We start from the raw sequence: 24,478 nt of genomic DNA, 5'->3' as shown, positions 1-24,478 counted from the left end.
TTCTGTTCACACTGTGACTTGCTTTTTGTAGTAGGAATGTTTATACACCAGACTGGTGTCATGTCTTAATTATGCAAATTATGTAATTTGTATCAGTCAAATCTTGACATCCTGTTGAGTTATAGGAAAGCTGTAAACAATTGGCTTTTTAAAGAGACCCCTGGAAGGGGATCCGCTGTAAATTGGGAGCCACCACTCTGGGTTGTGTCTGCATGCTTATTACTGCTCAGTAATTGTAGTTTCCTCTGTAATTTGCTGCTCTTATGAGGGTCTTTTTGTGTGTGATGTAAAATAATACAATGATGTTGTATTATTTTAATCTTCTTACTGAAAAATGAAGGTAAGCCACTCAGACCCCCTTGGAGGGGAACAGCAATTAAGACTGAGTAGATCAATAAATATGCATGAAGCAAATTCCCATCATAATGCAAGAGATGTCACAGGGAGTTCCTCCCAATGCTTATCATTTCAGTGTGATATTAATCATAGATCATAACATTTTCTAGTTATTTGGCTTGGTAATTTTTAGTATGGCAAATAACCAGAAAAAATAAGCAGTTACCATTTTTTTCCTGGAACAAAACAGATTTGTTTTTTATATAGTTTCAAGCCTTTCATGCTATCAAAAAATTGCATGTATCGCAAAGAGAACTCTAAAGGTGGGAAATCTGTGGTCTCCAGTTGTTGCTGAACTACAGCTCTTAATAGCCTAATTAGCAAGGCAAATGATCTAAAGGACTAGAGATTCCCTATCCATGATCCACATTTATTCCCATCAGTACTTAGGCAGCTGAGACGCACAAAATGAAACATATATCTAAATTCTGGTACAAATCTAACTCTCAGCATTACATCTACCCTACATATGCATATACAGTACATATATGTGCGTGTGTGTCATTCTATGCAAGGAAATGGGTGCACTGTTCAAGAACAATCACATGAAGCTTCACCTGACATACTGTACATGTTAAGATCAAACACAAGACAGAGTCTTCCATTGTCTCTTTGTTAGCTTACCTGTCTTCCTTCCAGCTCAATCTGAAAATTCTTTGCAGACTCTTGAGTCACTCTCCCTCCAAAGTCCAGCTGATAGACCTGGGTTGCCTCATTCCACAAGGGCTGTTTATTTGCCATCACATATACAAAGCCCTGGCTTCCCAGCCGCCCATCTTCTTTCTCATTTGCTTTCCTGCATTTAAATTCATCCAGTTCACTGGCTGTCCTCAAGTTTCTTTTGGTTTTCCACCCCTTTTTACTGCCTTGGCTCTGGTTCATCAGTTCATCCCCACTAATAAACAATTCAGGCTCACTTTCTGAGCTATCCTGAAATTCATTCATCTTGTTCAGTTTTTTTGACTTCAGTTGGTCCTTCTGACTCTTGAGTTTCTTTTTCTCCCTACCCAGTCTTGGGCTGGCTATCAGTGAGTTGAAGTCAGTCAATGTGGTCCTGGCCTCCTTTTTGACTTTTCCCTCTGTGATAGCCTGCATATTTCCTTCATCTGCCCTGCTATCCAGACGCTTGCGATTTTTCTTCCCAAACTTGTCTGTCCGCTGAGGAATGGGGCTTTCTGTCAAGGAGAGCACTTCTTGGAAGTTATCTGCTGTCTCTGCCATCACATCAGAGCCGACGTGACCCGGAGGCTCTACTGGTGGTGGAGACATAACAGATTTGTCCACCACAAGAAGCGCCTTGGGTGGCAGAGTGTTCTGGGTACTCTGGACAGAAGGTGGGCATGTGCTATAGGAATTCCATGGGTGCAAGGCCATTGGTGGCAGCTGTAAACTTGAGCAAGTACTATTTCCAGGGTACATGGGGGGCAAAGGGCAGTATGAGAGGTTTGAGGGATAGGCTGGCTGAAGCACAACAGATGGCTCCTGTTGCACAATCTGGGGTGGGGCCAGAGCTTCTTTGGGAGAACAGGGGACCTGCATTCCCTGAAGAGGAGGAGGTGGAGGAGGAGGGATAGTATAGTTTCCCAAATATGGTGCTCCAACACCATAACTCATCTGGAAAGTGGCAGTGGGACTGGTTGGAGATTTGGGGGAAACAAAGGTTGCTCGGGATATATCCAAATGCTGAGTTTGGCCAATAACTAGAGGGGTGGGTTTACCAGGGTTGGGCAAAGTACTTTGAGCTGTCCTTTCTTGAGGAACCCATATCTCCTCACTCACCATAGGTTCCCACTGATACGGGGGTGGCCTTTTTACAGCAATGCTAGGTTCTGCCATGGCTACAGGGATGTGGCGCACTGATTTCTCCACAGGGCAGTGTTGAGAAAGAGCCTCATCCTCCATGAAGGCAGAGTTTACATAATCAGTCCGCTCCCGAGAATTGTCAAGAGGGTTCAGTAAATTGTAAGAGGATTGGGAGGCCAAAGGCGATGTACTGGCTGAGTGTGCAATGACTGAATTGTGCTGAGAGCTGCTCCCTGTTGTTACATCAGGCCTCATAGTGCTGATGCCTGATGTGACGCTGCTTGTGTTGATGTTACTGATGTTCCCATTTCCATTGTTCGTGTTGCTGGTGCCATTGTTCGTGCTGCTGCTGCACTGGCTGCATGTGTATAGGGCAGTTGGCACTCGCTGCTGGTACTGGGCTCCCACAACATTGCTCTTCAGTTTCAGTGGGAATTGCAGAGTGGCCCTCTGGCTGTCAACCAGCTGAGCCATTTTCAGGGCTGCCTCCCTACTATTTCTCCGCAGCGTAGCATGGATGATGCTATTGTCCAACCTCTGCGTGATGCCACGGCCTTGAGATAGCTGGGCTGCAATCTCTGGATAAGGTGGTGGGTCCCCTGTTGGAATGGAGTAACGCGGAACTGTGAGCCTGTTCAAGGTGGCACTAGTACATGGCTGCTGAATCTTCTTCTCTGATGAAGTAATCCTTAAAGTGGCCGAACTGCCTGGCCCGGGCAGAGTGTATGTGTTCTGGGCACACACCATCCGGGTTCGAGGGCGGCACACCTCCTCGACATTCCCACTGCTGTCAAAGGTGGTGATTCTCTCATAGCCAAGAGGGGTCTGGTAATGGGCTGCTGAATACAGAGAGAAATCCCCCTTTTTCAAACAGAGATCTACAGGAGGTTGTGGAGGTACTGGAGGAGGAGGTGGTGGAGCTGTGGTAGGAGCCGCAGGTATGGTTCCAGGGTATGGAGGAGGAGGGTTTATTTTGTTCAGTTGAATTTCTTGGGCAGTGTTGAAGACAGCTGTGTCTCCTTCAGCCACCTGTGGAATGGGACGCAAAGCCTTAGCTTTTTGGAGGTGTTCGTGATCTCTGTCCCCATCTCTGTGGTCCACAATTGCCATCTGGATGGCATTCTGTGATGGCAAGGGTAACTGAGGAGGGACCTGGAGGATACGCCCCATTTCTACTCCTCCAAAGATCACTTGGCCTGGGCTAGAGTACCTGCTTGGGACTGGATAATGGACTGCATTATCAGCCACATGGTCTGCTGTTGCCACAGCTGTTGTCTGATTTGCTAGGACATCCAGTTGCACGTTCTGATTAGCTAGCAAAGACTGCACCAACCCTATGCTTTGAGTTGGTGACATTGCTTGTGCTGAACTGTGAATAGGAGCAATTGGGATGTTTACGGTGCAAGGTGGATTGTTCTCAGGAACTCCTGATGCTCCAGTCACTGTCACATAAACACATAGTATTATATTATGGTATTACAGTTTTTATTCTCAAGAGATAATACTAAACTTATTCCTGTCATCTCCAGCATTTGTTTTGTTAATCTACCACTTAGCAAATACTTTGATTTACTCCACTTTTGAACTTGCATTGTTCAAACCAATGCATCTGTGTAATATTATCACCCTGTAATAAGAAGCAAATCAAATAGCTGGGGAACATGCATTCTTTCTGCAAAGCATCTTTGCCCCACTCCAGAGTATGACTAGGAATGAGTAGTTCCCAGGCTGCAGTGAACCATTATGTCAATATAACAAGGTATCTTTTCCCCAACACCAGCAAGAGAATGGCTAAGTATACTGTATATTAACTGAGAAACATAGGAGTAAACGCCTAATAGTCAAACTTTGGAGTGCAGACCTCCAGAAAGGCTTTGATTTCTATGTGCTGCAGTGGGGAAATCTACATGTTTAAGGCTTCAGTTCTGTCTGATAATGAGACTAATTCAGCCAAATCATGTTTGTGAGCCATCTGCCAAATAAACCAATTCCTAAATAAATGGTTAAGTGGCAAGAGAGCCAAGATTTACAGATCAGGCTGGACAGTCTGTTCAGGTAAAATTAGACTCTTTGATGCAAATTCAGTAAAGTGAGTAGTCATTTAATACATTTTAATTTACATTATTAGAGCCAAGCAGTTATGAAAGCACAATAGTAATATGATCTGAACATACTGAAGATTGTGAATGCACCTATCCACCTCTTCAATCTCAATAATCTTCTTTAAAAAATAGAGTTGCACTAGAGATAAATAAATGCTACCATTAAAGACATTTGAATATAAATAGAAAAAAAACGGTGATTTTTTCTTCGTAGTTTCATTCTGATAAAGTCTTCAATAGCCTGAAATGATGGGGTATCCAATTTACACAGACATATAAATATTTCTTTCTATAAAAGCAAATCTCACCTTTCTTTCTAAAACCTGGACACGGAAAAATAAGATGAACACAAAAAACGTAAGAGTTCCAGGCAATGTTGTTGTTGCTTAATCTCCAGGTAATTTGGCAGGAATTGTATTCTATCAAGGCATACTGTTTTTTGTCATTAAGAAATGATCTTATCTCACCCAGTTCTCAATAACTGTGATTGCAAATCCTTGTGTCATATTAATGACTGATGATTAAATTCTCAATTCCACAAATGGCTGTTAAGTTCCCAAGAAGCCCTAACTAGCAATGGTTGGATCTCATCTGGATCCAGTTCATGCATCCTTTTAAAGCCAATTAATTAACAGCACACCCACACAATACATAAATTAGCTATTATTTATGTTTTTTTGTTGATATGTATAGACTGCCAAAGTTTCTTTGCCCTGTTGGGATAGTTCTTAATGTTATTATTCAGAACATAATAGGAACTAGAATCTCCACCAGATTGACCTGGCATATCTCCAACTTTATATTCCTTACAGGTTCTTGGAAAGACAAAGAAGAAAGTTCTACTCAAACTAGAAAGAGCTGATGAAAGTTTTGGAAGCTGCCAGAGATTCAAGTTCTCTCAAAGTCTACAATTGCTAGATGCCTTGTACAAACCATCCAGCTCCTGAGGCTTTTGCATCTCCCAGCTTTCATCAGACCTCTCTGTCCAATAAGCAACATGAAGCAGGAGGTTGATAATGGGAGGAAGTATCTGCACTGGGCAGGATTCAGGACTCTGGAAAGGCTTCTTAGGATCTATTAAGTCCCAGATGAGAGCACTAAAAAGAGATTATCAATTTTGGAGTCCATTGCCTTGTTACAAACTCTAAAGCAAGGAGTGCACTCAAGATGTCTCTTCATGATCACCCTTGTATATCCTTTAAATCATGTTAATACAGTCATGTATCCTGAGCTCTTTACTTCTAGCAGAACCACAGTTTGTGTACTTCGTTAAAGATGTAAATATTCAAGTTAAATCTCACCTGGCAAATCATCTTCATCTTCGCTAAAAACATTGGGATTGAAAACAGGCAGGTTGATATAATCAGTGGAAATCTTCCGCACTTCTGGGAGATATATGGTCATTTGCCTTGGCTGAAGATGCAACAAGCTGGTTTTATAGATAACTGCAGAAAGGATGCCAAAAGAGGGGAAAAAAGAAAATATTTCTAATGAAGCAAAGATAAAAAGAATCTGTTACTGCTGCTTCAGTTGTGACCAGGCTCCAACATGGAAAGTGCTTCTATTTATAAAAATGTGCACAGTAACCATGCACAGAAGTAGTAATATAAGCCCAATTCATAATCAATAATGACCCCACTAAAATGAATAGACAAATTACTTTGATTATTTTCTGTAATGATAGTTTTATTATAATGTTTTAATCTATCAATTAAAAATAAAATCCAAAGATAAAAAAATGCAAACTTCAGGCCCTAAATACAGAGACTCACAGAATTAACAATCACTAGACTTCTGATTTAGGTGAAGTGGTCCTGTGAATAATTCAACATGAACTGAGGTGTCATCAAGAAGCCTTCAGAGATTTTGAAGAATCATTTCAGATCATACATAAGACTAGCCATCTCCCCAAATAATTGCAGTGAAAATCTGTTCATAGTAACTTCATTGCATAACACGTGATTATGGGAATTATCTCTTCCCACCAAGATACAGCAACTGGCATCAAACCACAGGCAAGACTACATGACAAACCCCTAAGTAAATTTGGAAAACATGTTATCAATTTTTAAATGCAACTAAACACTTCCATTCTAAAATGTTTTTGTTGTTTGTTCTATTAGTTACACTTTTATTATTTCTAAAAAAAAGTGTGTGTTATTTCTAAAAAAAACTATATGTATTTCTGGTTAGGAAGGAACTGAAATGAAGGAAAATTCAAGACTAATTTTTACCTGCACCGAGATTGGTTGGTAGGAATGCAGCCAAACCCACAATTTTAAATTTGGTTCCCCAGATATTTGATGTGACCTGAGCAAGGTAGTTGTGCTGCAATGAAGAGACATAACAACATAACAACAGACCTATAAAAAAATCACTTCAGAGCATTTATAAACATTATTTTAATCAGCCTTATAGCAACAGCCCTATAAGACTGATCGGTATTATTATCTCCCAAATGTAAATGGGGTCACTGAGGAACAGTGGCTTGTCTCAGGCCACACTACAAAATTGAAGGTGAAATTTATTAGATCAGATCAGATGAAATACCAGATTAGAACCATTATCTACATGGAAATTTTAGCTGCCGTGACCTAGCTCAGAGGAAGGAACATTTTTGTAGGATGCAGGCCTCTTCACTGAAGGTTATGGACTAATTTACCATACTGGCCCAGTCTGAGTTGATAAATAGCTGTTTTTTGACTTCCAGGTCTAGGGCAGAGAAAGTGTGACTGCCCAAAGTCATCCAACAAGCTTCCATGCTTAAGCAAGGATTAGAGTTTGAGTCTTCCCACTCCTAGTTCAGAATCTTAAGCACTGCATCACAATGATTCTTGAGGAACTTTATTTATTTATTTATTTATTTCTATTTATTGGCCATTCAACTCCAGTGAACTCTGGGCTGGTATAATACTAGTAAGTAGACAATTAGATAGCCAAGAGTACCTGAGTGATGTCTTCCAAAGGAAATTCTCTACGAGTTAGGCTAGGTGATCCTATTGAGGGCTTCCTTATTGGCAATCTGGGAGATCTTGATATCTCCTGAGCAGCCCGTGATAACTTTGGAGATTTGCGAGCTTCTATATTAATTCTGCAAACAAAAGTAAAAAGTCAGATAAGCACAAATAGATATGATCTGTCTCTCTGTAACACAGTGGGCAGCTTATGGTCTGCTGATATGATCAGCAAGCTACAAGGGAACAACTTTCTCTGGGAGCAAAGGAAGAGCAAGATTCCTCCTTTCTCCCAGAAAAAGGATATATGCCATATCTTTGCATTTTCTCCCAGCAAGAGAGGTTGAAAATCAGTGTGTTTTCACTGCCTTCGACAGAGGAAAAACCATAGTGATTGATGAGACTTCCTGGTTCCTCTCCGGTGGAAAAGGATGGCATTCCTTGCACTGCAGGAAGCAAAAATGCAGTTATTTTATTCTCCTTCCGGGAAGGGAAGTTGTGCATGTGCTTCTGCACACATGTGGATGGATTCATGATGGAGTAAGATTTTGCACAGGTGTAGTTGTGGAGGCCAAAATCCTGAATTATATGTAGTAGGTATAAATGGTTGCCCATCCCTGCTCAGTGAACAGGAAATGGAAATACTATTAGCCAGGCAGAGGTTAGAATAATAAAAGATGTATGCTTTTCAAGGGTAAAGATAGAAAACTTACACCGAAGCTCCTCAGCCATTCCCTGAACCAGCAGAATAAATGGTGAGTCATCATTAATCTAGTTTCTCTTCTGACTGGGACTTCCAGGGGAGGTATGGCAAGCTGAAGACGGCTCCGCGAAAGTGGAGCCGACGACTGTGGCAAAGACCAAGGAACCAAAGAGTAGACCGATTCCTTGGAACTCTCCAGATAAGGAGAGGACAGGAGGTTGCCCACATGCGCTCAGACAGCCATTCCTTGTGAGGAGACCGCAGGATAGTGGTCTTCCTCAGGTGTGAGCGCCGGAAGACGAAGGGATTAGTTCCCGCAACTGCGGCAGAATCTTGAAAAGATACTAAGTTCACAAACCTCACTTTCTAATCACTTTCAGAAATTGTCCATTAACCATTTTATAGCTATTAGAGACCTTTGGAATGACAAGTTTGAAAAGTCTTCATTGGGTGAGTTTATTTTCAATTCTGAACAAAAGAAAAATTAATTATAAGTTTAAGAACTTAAAGAATCTGAAATAAACAGCAAAAGGCTAAATAAGATTTCGATCTTAGAAAGTTATAAATGGACTAAGGGTCCAGATAAATTTGGAATATTGAAACTTTTACAATAATTAATTATAAAAAACAAACAGCTTCTCGTGGGAAATAGATCTATTTGGGTTTTTGAAAGACATAACAGAGATAAGCAATTTCATGATTTAAAAACTGGGCACTAGAGGGGGCTAAAGATTTTAGGCAGAGGAAATAATTGCAAACCTATAAAATGCAAAAAGTTATAACAAATGAAAATACTGAAGTAGACTTTTGAAGAATGGAGTCAGAACTTAGTAGCCACCATATCAACAATGTCAGTAATGATGTCTGCTTCTGTGGACAGACACTGTCCAAAAGAAATGACATTTGTGTTTCCCTTTTGAATTTTGAAACATCAGCCATTTCTTTCGTAGATCCAGTGAAACACCCTTTTCCAAGTCATTCTCTTAGCCTGTCAGTTGTAAATCCACTTTCAACACCATCTCTGTCTCGTCAGATAAAATTTGTTCTACATCTGTCAATATTCTCTGATTGTTTAGTAAGCTTGTCTGTTGCTTCATATCTAACTAGCTGTCTTAAAGTACTGTTCATGTACTTACCAGTTTCTATGCCTCATATTAATCAAAACCATTTCTTAAAAAGTTAGTCCTAAGGAGCCAGCTAATCTGCATCATGTGCTACTGGCTGTATGTTCCTCCAGAACCTGACACTGGAAAGGTGAGGCATGTATGCAGCAGAGGACCTTCCAAATGGGCCATACTATATAAAATCAGTATATGTATCTTCACCTATTCTGGAGGCAAACATCATCCAAGGAAATTTTGTACAATACAAATGTGGCCAAAAGTGTCGGTACCACTCCACTTTTTCCCACAGAATCCCAATTTGCCATGATGTAAGTTGAAACTGACACATGTAAATGGCATCCACCATTCTTTATTCCACAGTCCATAGAGCAGATCCTTTTCTTTTGATCTATGACTTAACGTATTACTTGTGTCAGTTTCAATTTATTTCACTTCAAATTGGGATTCTTTGGGAAAAAGTGGAGGGGTACCATTACTTTTGCCACATCCGTATCACTGATCATTGGCAAGCACTGATTTGTCCAATGCTGGAGTTTTTCTTATGGGAAAAGTAAAGTTGTAGTATAACAACCAGGGAAGCATTTTTTTTCTTTGCTGGGTAGCATCCAGGTTTAGAACCAGAACAGTTTTATGCCTACATATCAAACATGACCAATACTCTGTGAAAAATATTCTCAGGTCAACAGGGGTTAGGAGAGGTTTAGGGCAAGGTTCTGTAACAATTCTCATGGCTGGGACAGTGAATTTCAGAGAAGGATAATGCTCTTTCTAAAATCATTGAGCTGGAACCAGTCAAACAACCACTCAGTTCAGCCCAATACAGATCAGCATGACTATAAAGTTCAGTAAACAGAGAACAGAAAAGTCCTCACAGCAGAAAATTATTCAAGGGGCAGAACTGAACCAATCGAGAAATTCAAAACTCTCTTGACAGTGCTGATGAACTGGGCAATCAATCTGGCAAAATATGAGCAAAGAAAGAAAAAGAAAAAAATGTGCCTGGAAGAGAACAGAAAACTTGGCAAGTACTTTGTCACATTATAGGCTTCATCAAACAACTGAAATTGTTCAACATCAGAGAGAAAAATCTACTTTATGCAAGGCTTGGCATTGATTTGATGAATGTTTGATAACAAACCTGGGAATCATGGCTGCTTTACTCTGGTAATTAATCATAGAAGAGAATTCTAAGCTTCTTATCAAGTTATATAGTGAAAAAAATCAGTGTTAAGTGGCCAGTTTCTTATGCCTCAAGAATATTTCTCTTCATTCTAACTTTATAGGATGCCCTCTTGGCACAGTCAAAATTATGTACAAGCAGAAGACAGAATACCTGGGAAGTTTGGGTGATTTACTAGCCCGAGTGATTTTGGGAGATTTTTTTCCAGCCCAGTCATCACTCAGTTCAATATCGCTGGAATCAGAGCAGTTGCAGCTGTCAATCATGGTGGAAATCAAGCTGTTTCCATAGACTTCATCTATTATATAGGCCCCAGAAAAAAAGGAAGACAGAATCATTTCACAGATCAGATCCCAATTACAACTGTCAGTCATCGCTAGAATATTCTATAAGTAGTAGCTGCTATATGACTGCAATATGGAACACTCTGAAATCAAGCAAATGGTGTTCAGTTATCTGAGTTGACAAGTATCTCTTCAAAATTGAAAAAAAAAAATGCTTAGAGCAGTTTAAGATATTCCCCCCGCCCCGCCCGCAATCAGGACATAGAATAAGATACTACAATTTAAAATACAATTTGAAGCATAGCAGTTATCTTAAATTCACTTAGAATAGCTGATAGGAGGGGAAAAAAAACATTGCTATCTATTCTTAAATAGGTGAACTAGTTTTATGGATTAGCGGAGGGTAAATTTCTGTATGTCATCCTAATGATTTGTTCCAAGAGCAAGGTATGAAGCTTAAAGCTCACTGATACTAGACAACGGCAGATCCACAATAGAACTTCTGTGCATCTTAAAATGAGCTATATATAATACAATAAATGAGATTTGCATAATAAAATCCATGCCCAACATGGATCTCTCATATCAACCAGAACTGGAATCTAAGAGCAGCCCGCTAAAAGCTCTGTACCTGCTTTTCCATCTGTCTTGGGATCCATGATGACAAACTCAGGCCTCAGTTTACTAATTCGACGTCCTTTCAAGATAGGCACCAGACCACCCAAATATTCCAAATACAATGTATAGCAAGGACCTCCGACTTCTGGGTCATCTTCTGTCCTCTTCATTGTGCAGTGAAGCCTTTCATTGCCAGATGTTGGGTAGCTAACAAAATCTCGCATGTTGTTAGGGTCTGGGATAGGAGGCTGGGTTAAATATAGAATGGAAAAAAAAACAAGCCACACCAGTCATCCTCCCATCACCCAGAGTTCTGCTGTTCAAGAAAGCCTGCCCAATGCTACTCTGAATCTTGCACATACTTCAGACTAATATGATTAAGCATTTGTCTTTATTCAGTTGTAGAGAAAGCTTTGCTGTACGCATACAGTAAGTGTAATAAGCAACAGTGGTGTTAGTTAAATGGAGCTTTTTTAAGTAGCTCCTGTAAAAGCCAAGCACAAAGGCTTTGTGATTCAGCAAGGAAATAAACTGAATTAATAAGTTTATGTAGACTACTCAACTAAAAATGGCTTAGATTTCTTCTTGAGAGACTCTGAATCTAGTCCAATGAATTCAGTGGAAATTGCTCTCAAGTATAGGCAGGAAAGAGGGGTGGCAACTTAGCAGGAGATCATGGCTAGTGATATCATAATATTTCCACAACAGATAGGCCAAATCTCTGGCCTGGTTTTGGGAGGAAAGGGTGTTTAAGGGGTACAACTGATGACTTAATTCAAGCTATAAGATCATTTTGCCACTTAAACTCCAAGGGAAAAAAATCAGTCTGAACTGGGTTATTTTTTAAAACTTCCCTCAACATCCAAAACAGGTAAAAAAATTGATCTCCCTTACCCCAGGAGTGCTCTGAGGGCCAAAAGATGGATGGTTAGGAACTGCATGTGCCCTACAGGCTGTGGGTTGCCCACCACTGTTGTAAAAGATTGCTGCCTTAACCTACAATATGAATCTGTACTTCCTTTTTTAACATCAGCCCCTTGTATAGTTTAAGCTCTACTTATTTTCCATTCCATGCTATTTTTGACAGATTTATCACCCCACCATTTGTTTACCTTGATTGTTGGCGTAAAGGCAGTGGTTAGGTATGAACAAAGCCGAGGAGGCAGGGTTAATTTACTGATATCTTTGTCATCTCGCAAAGAGCTGGCAATTGTCTGCTGGCACAGGAGCTGTAAGCTGGACACTCGGTGCTCTACTCGGACAACATACAGGGCAGGACCGGAAGCCATGAGCAGACGTGAGTCTCTATGACCCCAACAGATTGAGATTATGGGACGCTGTGTAGAAAAAATATTTTTTTAGACTTTTCTGTCTCAGTGAATCACATTTTAATGCCTTTTCAATAGGATGTATTTCATTGCCCATACAACTTTCTTTTGAATTTATTGAGGTTTGAGAGAATTGAGGCCTGATCGGCATGTTCAGGTGTTTATGTCCTCCTAGGACTGTACTACTCCTAACTGTACCAATCTTCAGTTGCTAGAACAGGATATTAGTCCACTACTGGAAGCCTCATTATTGTTTCAATCTTTTCTCCACTATTTTATTAACAATAGTTAAATAAATCACAGTGATTCTGTGCAAGTTCATTCATATCTGTATTATCATGCTAGTAATTTTTCTATATGAGAATGTATGTTGCTTTTTTACCTACTAAAGGTCATGCTCTTCCCCTTACCTGCACAGGGGTCTCCAGCGTGTAGATGTGTTCTCCATGAACATTGTAGAACTTGACGAGTGCACTTTTCAGAAAGGAAGCAGTGTTAAGTTCAGCTAGTTGGCTTAGTTTTTCCATGCCTGCTACAGCCAGCAAGTCTCCTTGTGTGCACCACTGAGCCACTACATCTGAAGCCACAAGAGTACAAGCTTAGCAAATAGATCCTCTCATAGATGCATATATTTATCCTAGACTCATCTTCCTCACAAGAATGCTTAATAGGGCTGCCACTAATTAAGAAATAAGCGAAACAGCATGTAAACATGAATGAACATATTACAAAAACAGCAGTAACAATCCTTCCTCCCTGCCTATTCTTCCTCTCCAATCCTGTAAGTCCAGACAAGCCTTTCAATCACCAGAGGACAATTTTCAAAGTATTTCACTTGACAGAAAGGCTGGGTTTAGCCATCATGCAATTCATAAGCCATGGTTCACAAACCACAATAGCTGGGTTCATGAATCATGCTAGGTCAACACCATATTGTGACCTCACATTAGCAAGGGGAAAAGAAGATCATGAAAAAAATATAAACTTGACTTCATCTTATTTACAGTTAAGTTTAATTAAAATAGCTAATGCTGAGTACTCTCCAATCATGCATTTCCCCCTTTTAACACTTTAATGTTAAAGTCAAAGATTTTGAGAGGCTGGTTAACTGAGTGGAGCCCAGGGTGTGAAGCAACCAGCCCATGAGTGTACAAAGAGAAACAAAACTAGCAACCATTTTATTTGAAAATGGAATCTCTTTGTTAAGTTTTCCCTTTGACAAGTAGGTGTCACTACTGCTAGCAGAAAACACCGCAGAGAGCTGCTGAGTTTCATCGGACAGATGCTGTCAAACCAATCAAAATTAAAGCAAACAAGATGCCTCCATTTCATACCTTTTAACCCTGAGCGAATGATGGTAGGAGATAAGTCATCATAGTTGTTCATTAAGCTAATGTCTCCTGATGTGAAGCTGACAGTGAGAAGCTGTTTGGTGTTCTGAACCAGGACTGGATATACTGCTGGACCATCTGCAAGGTCAAAAAATTAGGAAGAAAAATAGATGTTGAAACCAGATTTCCAGTTCCACATTGTCCACATTGAGTTTCCCAGCATGCCCTTGGATGGATCAGAAACAAGCCCCATCCTCTTTCCAATATGGTCTATAATGTTAATGTCACAGTCTTAATACTGGTCCCTCAATGACCCATTGAAGTCCAAGTTTTCTCTTCCTCAACCCAGTGCCTTCCAGATGAACTAGGCTACAATCTCCATTAACCGCACCCTATGCTGCATCAGGATATTGGAAGTTGTGGGCCATTATCACTAGGTTGGAGAAGACTGCTCCACCCCTCAATTAGAGACTCTGCTGTGAGCACTCTAAAGGGACTCTTACTTTGTTTTGGTCTACCTACTGTTTGAGAAAGTTCGCCACATTTTATAAAAGCTAGGCTGCTTGATAGAAGACCTCCCTTCCCTTAAATGTACATTTTACAGCATGGTCACAGTGGCCTATATGGATTACATTGGTCCAGGAAGTTATGAAGATTTCTGCCCATGTGGTTCAGCTCCATAAATACGTTTGTAAATTTTGCCAGCAAAAGAGTTTCCAAAGTACAATATTTTGCTCACATAGCTTGGAAGCAAGCCAAGAAGTACCACACAGACTGAAGTATTTGCTTGTACCCAGAATGACACATAGACAGAGGCAATGATTTGGGTCAATACAGAGGCATAGTATGGAGTGCCATCTATGCTAAGAGAAGAAAAAGTCTGGTGTGTTTGAACTATTCCCACTAGTTTCCAAAGGTTGCCAACAGGAAGGTAATGAACCAGACCTGGCTCTTGAAGCAACACTATATAACTCCTATGTTTCATAACTTTCTGATCCACATGTGAAAAAATCTTATCGCCTTTCACTTATAAGAGAAAGAAGCATAGATTCAACCATGTTCTTTTATACAAAGTTTATTTCAGTAATAACTCATCCACGTTCTGGAAATGGAAAAGATTGGGGAGAGAACCATTCATTTTTCAAGTCCTCCAGATATGAAACCGCATATCCATGTTTCATATTGGGAAGCCCTTCCTATTAGGTGACTCTGACTTTAAAAGACTCTGACCATCCATGAGAAGACAGGATAGGATGGGTCCTGAGAACACAGAAGCTACTAAAAAAACCAGTGTCATGTTTCTATAAGACTATTTCTTTAGGATTCACATTTATATTTTACATATTATGTACTACCTATTTAAGCACCTGTAGCACCCTCTGCAGCATTCATTATATATTCTTCTTGATCAAACTCATTGGTGCTGCTGCCACTGCATGAGAAAGATGTTCTTCAAACATCACCCTAGATGTATTCTGGCTAATATGTGGGGATTTGAAAGCCAGTATCATATAACTGATACTATTTTATGGATCTAATTCAACTAACTCCCTCCTCCTCATCTATGTGAGTCAAAACCAGATCAGTGGAACATACAATGCTTCATAAGAATGTGTCATATTAGCATAATCAATAGAAGTAGGCTTGTACCAAGCTCACCCACTGCTGACTGACTCAGCAACATTTACACATTTGCCAGCTTTATTCTTCTACAGAGAACCACATGGCATTGTTAAGCAATCTTAAAATGCACCTCCTGTCCTAATTTATTATAAATCAGAAGTATTCCAGTGAAGGGAAACAGCAACATTGGGAGCGGCCTGTTTCATAGATTCATCTGGAGATGCCATGAATATTGGAGTTTGCATGCTCAAAATGAAAACCAAATGAAACCTTGGAACTTTCTCTCTTTTGCTTTCTCTCTTTGGCCTTGGGAGGAAAGTTGTTTTTTCTTACGTGGGACTGTCAGATAGGGTACGGGCAGAATAAGGCGCCTTCACCTACAGAGAGGAGTACTTGCAGTTTAATAACCATTTTCTTAGATAAATATTGAAAAATAAAATATTTGCTCTTAAGTTCATTATGCTATTCCATTTCTAATTTTTATTTAAAATCTTACCACCCAGAGAGAATTTAGTGATATTTGTAAAATATTACAGTAATATTAACATGAAAATATTGGTAGGGTAGAATTGCATGTTATCCAGTGCATAGTGGAATGGATCTGGCCACTTTGTTCTGCTAACAAGGGCTTCTGCATGCATAACAGAAGCCCCTGTTGCTCACGGAAGTCAAGCATTTGCTCCACTCCCCTGAACAGATGTGGGTTACTGCTTTGCCAACTCACTTCAGTACACCTCTTTTAAGATTTGTGCAGTTCTGAGGGCCACATTTTAAATTTGGTTCCAATCAACTCCTTTTTCAGTTCCGATAACCAGGATGTAATTGGTATGTTTGTTAGAGTGGTGAGAGAGAAGGATCCAGGCTAAAATGTAACACCCTTGAGAATTCTGAGTAGTGAAAGGCACTTATTTAAAATAGCCTCTCACAGCTTCTTAGCTTGAAGGGACATAATGCAAAAGCCATCTGGGCACCTGAGACAACTCATCCAAGATACATTGGCTTCAGCAAGGGCCCACAGATGCTGGAAGGTCCTCTTTGGGACACCTCTAAAACAGATGCATCAGGAAGAGCAAGGAACTGTTTTAACTCAGGGATATGCTATTTTTCTCAGGATAAGGACCATCAGAGTTAAACTCCAGAAGGGAAGCATAGCCAAGACCAACAAAGTAGTTTGGGCAGAATACATTAGAGGTAATGATTATTTCCGATCTACATAATGATGTTCTCCTACTGTCACATTAAACAATTACTAATTTTTGCTAATCACTAATTTTTGCAAGGACTCTGGGACCACATCTGTGGCTTCAGGGGCTGCATGTATTCCTGCTTTAATTGTTCCTAGGTTGGAATAGCTTAAGGAAGGCTGGTAGCAAGAGATTATCTCTTTCTAATTCCCCTTTGATAACAAGGGAAGCTGGTAATTAATAGCAGTCAAGCTACAGATTAGCTTTTGAAATCAGTGAAGTAGTTGCCCTTTTGAAACCCATGCTTATTGTCTTGTGTCTTGGTTCTGGGAATAGAATGGGGTGGAAGAACTGATAATGTGAGTTAACCTAGCTGTTCAATAGCTTCAGACAAACAATTCCTTAGGTTTGTGCTTTTGCCTGGAAAATGGTGTCCAATTAAGCAAACTGTGCATGCAATGTGCAAATACAATCCTCAGCAATGATGTGGAAAAATGTAAAAATCTAGTTAATATACAAATTATGCATCTCTGTTTGCAGATGTCCTAAACATTCAATGCCCTTGTTTGAAAAACATCTGCAAAAATGAGGTTTTTCATATCACTAGATTTATCTAGAAGAGGAATCATATGCCAAAATATTACTATATCAAAATATAAAATGATATCAAAATATAAGAAGACACCTGATGAAGCAGAATTAAGTATTTCATAAGAAAAATACAAAGACAAAAATAACTTCCCAGGTGTTGACTGGTGTTAAAGTGTTGTTCTTTAATATCTGGTATTCAGTAGCATATTGCATTTGATCCTGGTGGTAATTATGATTCTAACTAGTAACTATTGATAGTTTGATCTTCCCCAAGTTTGTTTTGTTCACTTTTAAACTCATATAAATTAGTGGCAGTACCATTACCTATGATAGCAAATTCCATTGTTTATCTATGCATTTTTTGTCTAATATTCTTCACTCATAGAGTATACTCAAGGAATTCTAAAGAATTTAGAAATCTTTTCTCTTGTTATGAAGATATGTTGACTCCTGAAAATAAATCAGAGGGTTAGAGAGTACCTCTTTTATCAGCTTTGCTGATCTCTGACTAGGTGACTATGGATTGTAACTGAAGCCAGAGTTCCAAAAAGCATGTGTATATGTATGTCTGCAGAAGGCATGGGAAGAGAAAGAGATAAAGCAAAAATGCAAAATTTAAGGGTGTCAGGAAGAAGCTATTATTCTGTAAAAGCCTTCCTCAACCTGGGACTTTCCAGATGGGTTTGAAATACAATTTCCAGCATTCCTAGTCAGCATGTTACAGTCCCAACACATCTGGAGGGCATTAGGCTGGGGAAGATTGATCTACAAGATATAATTGTATAGACAGAAATGCATTACATTATACAAGTAGGAGGTAGATGAGTCATACAGGATGTAATGGTAATTTAGTGTCACTGGCAAACTTAAAATTAAACAATCCTTGCAGTTCAAAATTCCTTAGAGGAGATGCAACCTTTTGTGAGCATTTGCAGAATGCTCCAACAAAGATGGAAAAACAAACAAACAAATGGGAGCACTCAATGTGTAGTTTTTACCTTCTCAGTGAGAAGCAGGACATAAACATATGAACACTGAACTTAAAGGAAAAATGACCTTGTGGTGGGGAATAATCATCTGAGTCTGTGTCACTCTCACTACTGTCTTCCACCAAGAAACTTGGGTAGTTCCAGGACATACTAAGGATGCCGTCAGACTCATGAAGAAGAACATGTGCCAGCATTCGGCCATGGCAATCCATAACAATAACTTGACCATCAGCAGTACCAAATAAGACCTACGAAAAAATATACCATCATTAGCAAGCGTATAAAAGAGATCCAAAATTTAGAAGGCTGGAACACCTTTCAGTCATCTTATATCTGAAATAATTGTAAAATGCTGAATAATGCTTCAGATTGTAAAATGCTGAATAATCCACATTCATAATAGATACAAACTAGATGTTACAGGAAACTTTATTGGCCCCAAATAAACTCACTATAAAATAAATCCCACTAAAATCTATCCTATGATAAAACAAACTGCCATGATGATTTCTCTTCCATAAACATCTAACGTTTCCCCTTCTGAAGTTTCTTCATCTTTGCTACTTATCCTCTCCTTTCCCAAATAATTGGTTTCTTCTTCCCTGTTCCTACAGGATTTAGCATCCTGGTTTTCTTCCGTTTTTCTCTCCTTTTTAACCTTTGACCATCCTATACCCTTTCTCTCAACATGCCACATTTTGACTTGGAAAAGCCTTCCTGCATGGAGTCTGAAATAACACAGTTAACTAAAGATATACTATAAGGTGCTTCTGAAAATTTAATTCATCCCTTTATGTTGCACATAGTTAAACACTTCAGGCAGATAGAGATCTGGTTACAAAATATTAAGTAACTGGACATAAGATGCGGGGTTTAGCAGCAATTTATATGTGATTATGGATTTTGAGCACAACAGAAATTAGACCAATGAGTAACCAACTATGCCTCTCCCTGCAGGAAAACTGATATGAATTAATCAAGTGAAACTGGAGCATTGTAGCAGAGGTGGAATAGGAAAGCTACAAGTTGAACAATCACAAATAAAGGAAAGGTCCCACCCACAATGTCAAAAACAGAATGGATAAAGCACAGCTTTTATTTTGTTTTTAAAAAGCAGTTAATAGACAGCCGTCATGCACCATACCAATGTCTCCCCCTCAAACTTCTTTTGTTCCCCACTGCATTGAGGAAGCTATGGCTTGCACATTTTCATTGATTTTAGAAGACATATAACATACTGCAGGAGGGAAGTCACGTGTGGAAAAATACACAGGCAGACTTCTGCCACAGCATCATCTACCTTCACAGAAGTCTTCACGGGTTGTAATACTAGCCTTCGTTTATACTGAACTTTGAAACCTAAATACATTCCAGAAGCTGTTCAAGGAAATGAAAGGGATAGGATCATGTCTTCTATCACACACTGTTCAATACTTCCTGTAGAACAAACAACATCCATTATCTATTGCTAAAAATGCTGAAGGGTTCTTATAAGATGGGCTATTTCATTGGCAACTGCTCAGTTAACAGCACCGAAAAATTATTAGAGAGCCATTTTGGTGTAGTGGTTAAGGCATCAGGCTAGAAACCGGGAGACCGTAAGTTCTAGTCCTGCCTTAGGGACAAAACCAGCTGGGTGATCTTGGGCCAGTCACTTTCTCTCAGCCCTAGGAAGCAGGCAAGGGCAAACCACTTAAAAAAAACTGCAGGGACTAGTCTAGGCAGTTGCCAGGAGTCAAAAACTGACTCGAAGACACCAAAAAAAAAAAAAGAACTATCAACAATAGTTGTTGCTATCATTAGTTTGACATGTGTTTTCTTATTGGTGTTGATGGGTTGTTTTATTGCAATGTTTTGAACAAGAAATACATTGTATTTCATATTTTGGAGATCCTTATGACATAATGTAATCTTGGGCATACTTCTCTAAGAGTGATAATAATGGGGCTTACTTCTAGGTAAACATGCAAAAGGCACTGTGCCTCTATTCGCCCTTAGAAAGCAAGAAACAAATAAAGGTATTAGCCTGAATCAATGCTGAGAGGTATAATTTTGGGATCTACATCTATGCCTCCTTCTGAGTCATCCAACCCTACAAGGTGACTGACAATTCTATGTTATTCTTGTTTCTCTGGTGTACTATATAATTAGCCTGCTTGCAGTATTGTCACTGCCTTTCTCTGAGCCTGGTAGGTAGGTAGAGGTGTATTCAAACAAGGCTTCTACTTCCTCAATGACTTCTACGTTAAATATGAGGTGTTGACTCATGAGAGGTTTTTAATCATTGTGGTTAAATGTACTGTACTAGGTCAGTAATTCTCCAAATGTGAGGTAGGCCCCTAAAAGGAAGTACAGTACAGCTGCCAGTGGAGATTGGAAAAGCCCATTCAGGAACACTAGCAAAAAGGTTTCGCTCATAATCAAACTTTACTTGGGAAGTGGCTTTCTGTGAAAAACAAACAGTGGCCAATAAACCACCTTTCTTTTCTTTTCTTTTCTTTTCTTTTCTTTTCTTTTCTTTTCTTTTCTTTTCTTTTCTTTTCGAGTCACTGCCAAAGACCCAAAAACTCTCTACAGAATCTCTGTTTGCTTCAGTTCACCCATCTGACCATTTATTATAAAACACAAGCTAGAAAATGACCATCTCTCCCCATACGTTTCAATAGGTCTACAGCAAGAACTGAGGAAAGTACAAAGCATTCATTCAGTCAGACTGGCTGAGAGGGTAAGGTCCAGGTAAAGGCATCCCAACTTGGAAGTTAGAAGAACAGTTCTCCAGGTCCAAGTCTCTACTCAATCAATAATTCAGAGGGATATTCTAGGGTACATTTGGTTTATGCAACAACCCAAGAGGCTATAGCACTCTAGTGTGCACCTATAATTTATTCCAGAAACTTCTGCAATCTGTGACAAGTTCTTCAATAAATTAGTTGATAAATTTGACCCTTTTGTTTGATGTGAAAAGATTTCTCAGAGAAATGTGAAAACTACTGAACTAACAAGTATGCTAGCCATTTTTGTAACTCAAGCAATTAAATTCTGAAATTGCTATTTTTTTTTAAACTGACTTTGTTCTTGTCCAACCAAGAGAACGTTCACCTCCTGTGGTTAGAAAAAAGTGTATGAACTTTGCCTGGTTGCAATCCAAGTACATCCATCAACACCCCATTTGCCATCCCTGTTTCTCAAAATTCATTGTTTGGATTTGGCTAAGGCTTTAAAGCCCACCTTCTTCATTTAAGAGAGAAAGACTTTTTTTTTTTTCACCTTTTGCACTTTATATGAGCAGCAGTTTCAGACAAACATGGGAGGCTGTTGATTCAGGCAAGGGTGGATGGCCAATTATCAAGTCTGCTAAGAAAGAAGCATTCTTCTGGACTCACCCTCCAGTCCTATGCACATTCATTCAGGTGGAAACCCTACTCCATGCAAATCATTCCTGAGTAAATGTGCACAGCTATGACTCAGTGTACGTTTGTTCCATTCCAGTTATCTTCAAAAGAAAGATGAAGGAAGGACCTGCCTCAAAGAACTAAAATAAATATATAAAAACATCCTCTAACTTGGCACCCTCCAAACAGTAGTTCAATACATCTGAAGGACACCAGGTTGGGATAAGCTGGAGTATAGGGAGATTTTCACATAGTGATAGCATCCTCATATTTATAGCATAAGAAACTGCAGCTTAAGATAAACAGTTAAAAGAAGGAGAAAGAAGGCCAATAAAGAGATTAGCCATATTGCTTTTTCATTTCATTCATCATTTTGTGGAATCTCATAAACATCAAGCATGGAAGGAAAGAGTGTTCCCTGTTTCTATAATTCATAACTATTTAAAAGCAGGTTGGTCTCACTCAAATATGCTTGAACATTCTAAATATAGAAAGAAAACCATTTACTGTAGCCAATCCAGAACGTGGAACAATGGAATAAAACATGCATGGAAGCATCAGCAACCAGAAATCATTATATTGAAATAACAAAAATGACACAAATAACAACACAAAAACTTTCTGCAATAATCCAAACTATTATATGGTGGTGTATTTTATTTATACAAATGAAAGAACTGCTCAACATATAAGTCAAGTCTTCTTGTTAAACCTGAACTTTCTAGATGCCTCCATTATTGGTCATTACAGCTGCTATTTACTAAAGCAATTTAACTATTGCTGCCATTCTACACATCTTAAACATACTGTCTCATTAATCAAGAACGCTTTTTATTTGCTATTCTATGTTTATTTGCTATTCTGTGTTCCATGTCATAACAATTAAAACACTGTAATTTGTATTGGAATAAATAACATATTTGAAATTGCAGCTTATAAAACCACTGTGAACATAGGAAGAAGAAAAACCAGTATTTCTTGCTACTTGCAGCGGAAAAAAGGGTCCAAGACATCAGATGGACTTCAAGGGAACATAAACTTCTGGAGAGCCAGCTGATGTTACTGAATGCTACTAATTGATAGCAAAAGACTGGCTTGATATTTTAAGGAGTCTGGCAAAGAGAGGTCATAGTGAGGATATATGAAGAAAATCAGAGGGTAACCCCCACTCCTTTGCACATCAGTTAACAACAACAACAACAAAACTAAATGATTTAATCTTATCTATACACTTTAAACCAGTGTTTCTCAACCTTGGCAACTTGAAGATGTCTGGACTTCAACTCCCCAGACATCTTCAAGTTACCAAAGTTGAGAAACATTGCTTTAAACATATTATTTAGGTACAGTAGATTTTGCATCCCAATGGTATATATTTTAGGAAATTGAGACAACCAGCTTTCATAGTTAATTCATTCATTAAAGCTGTGAGAAATTACCACACTCTGCCTCTGCATTTTGAATCTTGCCAAATTCTGTTGTGCTAAAAATAACATTTTCTCTGTCTTCAGCTGTAGCTTCATCTGTGGTCAAGTCAAAACATCTGTTGCACAGAACAATATGTATGGCTATTCTAAAGTATCTGGTTTTGTGTCAAAATTTCAATAGCAGTTTTACGTTTATACCAACTGCAATGAATTTTTAATAGATAAAATTGTGGTAAATATATCAGGGACCAGAGAAGTAAGGATTTATTCCAATGACTAAATTTGATATCAATAACTCTAAAGCAAGTTAGCAAATTTGTGTTCACATCTTAACATTCTCAATTAATTGACAGTTGGACAGAATTGTAGCTGGATTGAACTCTGAAGTAACCAAGAACTTTCTGATCAAGCTGTAGCAGGATACAAACTGGTTCATCCCAAAGAAATGGAAGCAATTTTTTTCCTCTCTCAGCATTGAAGTGTAAGAGTGATATAAAGATAATATTTGATGACACACATGCAGTGATGTCATAACGGACTTGCTGCCATTATATACTTGTGTTGTGATGTCTAATGCAAGTATGTCAGCCATGACATTTGCATGATGATGTCATTACATCCTTACATTTTTTGCCCTGCATTTGTCCCCTGTGGATGCCCATGACTAGTATAGTATTTATACTTCTTTAAAGTATCCACTGGGAATAGTATGGACTGACTGATTTTCAAAGCCTTTAAAATAGCACCTGATCTGAGTTTCAGATCAGAAGTCCACCAATACATTTGCCAGTTCACCTATGACTATGACTATAATCTGTTGAGCTCAAAGAGGGTGAAGGGCTCTGTTGGCCATACTGAAGAAGACAGCATTGCCATGGCTTAACTAAATATCTCCACAAGTCTCAAGCAACTTCAAACATTCTAAACAGTTCAAGTTGATGTATACAGGAATGTTTACAAGCACAACATTTGTATTATCATGAAATATTTTTTTATTGCATTATGCTTGAGGAACCCAAATGAATCTAACGTAAAAATGAATGGTTGACAGTGAAATACAGAGAGATGCAATTCCCGCTTTTAGGGAAAAATTACCTGTTGATCATCAGGTGTCCATATGCCACAGGTGATCTGACTCTCCAAGTTAATTTCCGAAGACCAATGTCTTTGTCCACTGACTGATCCAACCAGAACAAATCCATCTCTGTAGGATATAAGTGCTTGTGTTCCATCATGGCTCCATGTAAAATCACTCACCTTAACATATAAGGTTAGGCATTATTTTGATTACATATTCCAGTCTTTTTTAAAAAGCACACAACATAAAGAAATAAATAAGGATTCGATCAATTAAGACCCGTATTTTCTGGGGTCTCCCGTTCATAAGCTCATCAAATTTCCTTCATAAAAAAGCCCCACAAGTAAGGATCATCAGTGCCAATAATTTGA

General features: G+C 39.0%; 1 protein-coding gene across 2 annotated transcripts in view; it reads right to left on the bottom strand.

The window, feature by feature from the left end:
* Positions 1 to 24,478, bottom strand: part of TULP4 (TUB like protein 4) — a 97,759-nt gene that overhangs the window by 3,222 nt on the left and 70,059 nt on the right. For both annotated transcript variants that reach the window (XM_088142571.1, XM_088142574.1), the window contains 11 exons: positions 24,125 to 24,286; positions 18,278 to 18,458; positions 13,827 to 13,961; positions 12,903 to 13,069; positions 12,277 to 12,501; positions 11,178 to 11,412; positions 10,416 to 10,560; positions 7,248 to 7,392; positions 6,536 to 6,629; positions 5,603 to 5,746; positions 1,021 to 3,641 (listed from right to left, as the gene is read on the bottom strand). In XM_088142571.1, the coding sequence (XP_087998697.1) occupies positions 1,021 to 3,641; positions 5,603 to 5,746; positions 6,536 to 6,629; positions 7,248 to 7,392; positions 10,416 to 10,560; positions 11,178 to 11,412; positions 12,277 to 12,501; positions 12,903 to 13,069; positions 13,827 to 13,961; positions 18,278 to 18,458; positions 24,125 to 24,286 (4,254 nt within the window). The remainder of the gene's footprint in view (positions 1 to 1,020; positions 3,642 to 5,602; positions 5,747 to 6,535; positions 6,630 to 7,247; positions 7,393 to 10,415; positions 10,561 to 11,177; positions 11,413 to 12,276; positions 12,502 to 12,902; positions 13,070 to 13,826; positions 13,962 to 18,277; positions 18,459 to 24,124; positions 24,287 to 24,478) is intronic.

The sequence above is a fragment of the Python bivittatus genome, unplaced genomic scaffold (genome assembly GCF_059951505.1).
Source record: "Python bivittatus isolate LINGU-HERP-01145 unplaced genomic scaffold, Pbiv_v1 ctg000020_np1212, whole genome shotgun sequence".
NCBI lineage: Eukaryota > Metazoa > Chordata > Lepidosauria > Squamata > Pythonidae > Python > Python bivittatus.
Note: the sequence above shows the minus strand (reverse complement) of the source record. Positions and strands in the feature narration are given on the sequence as shown.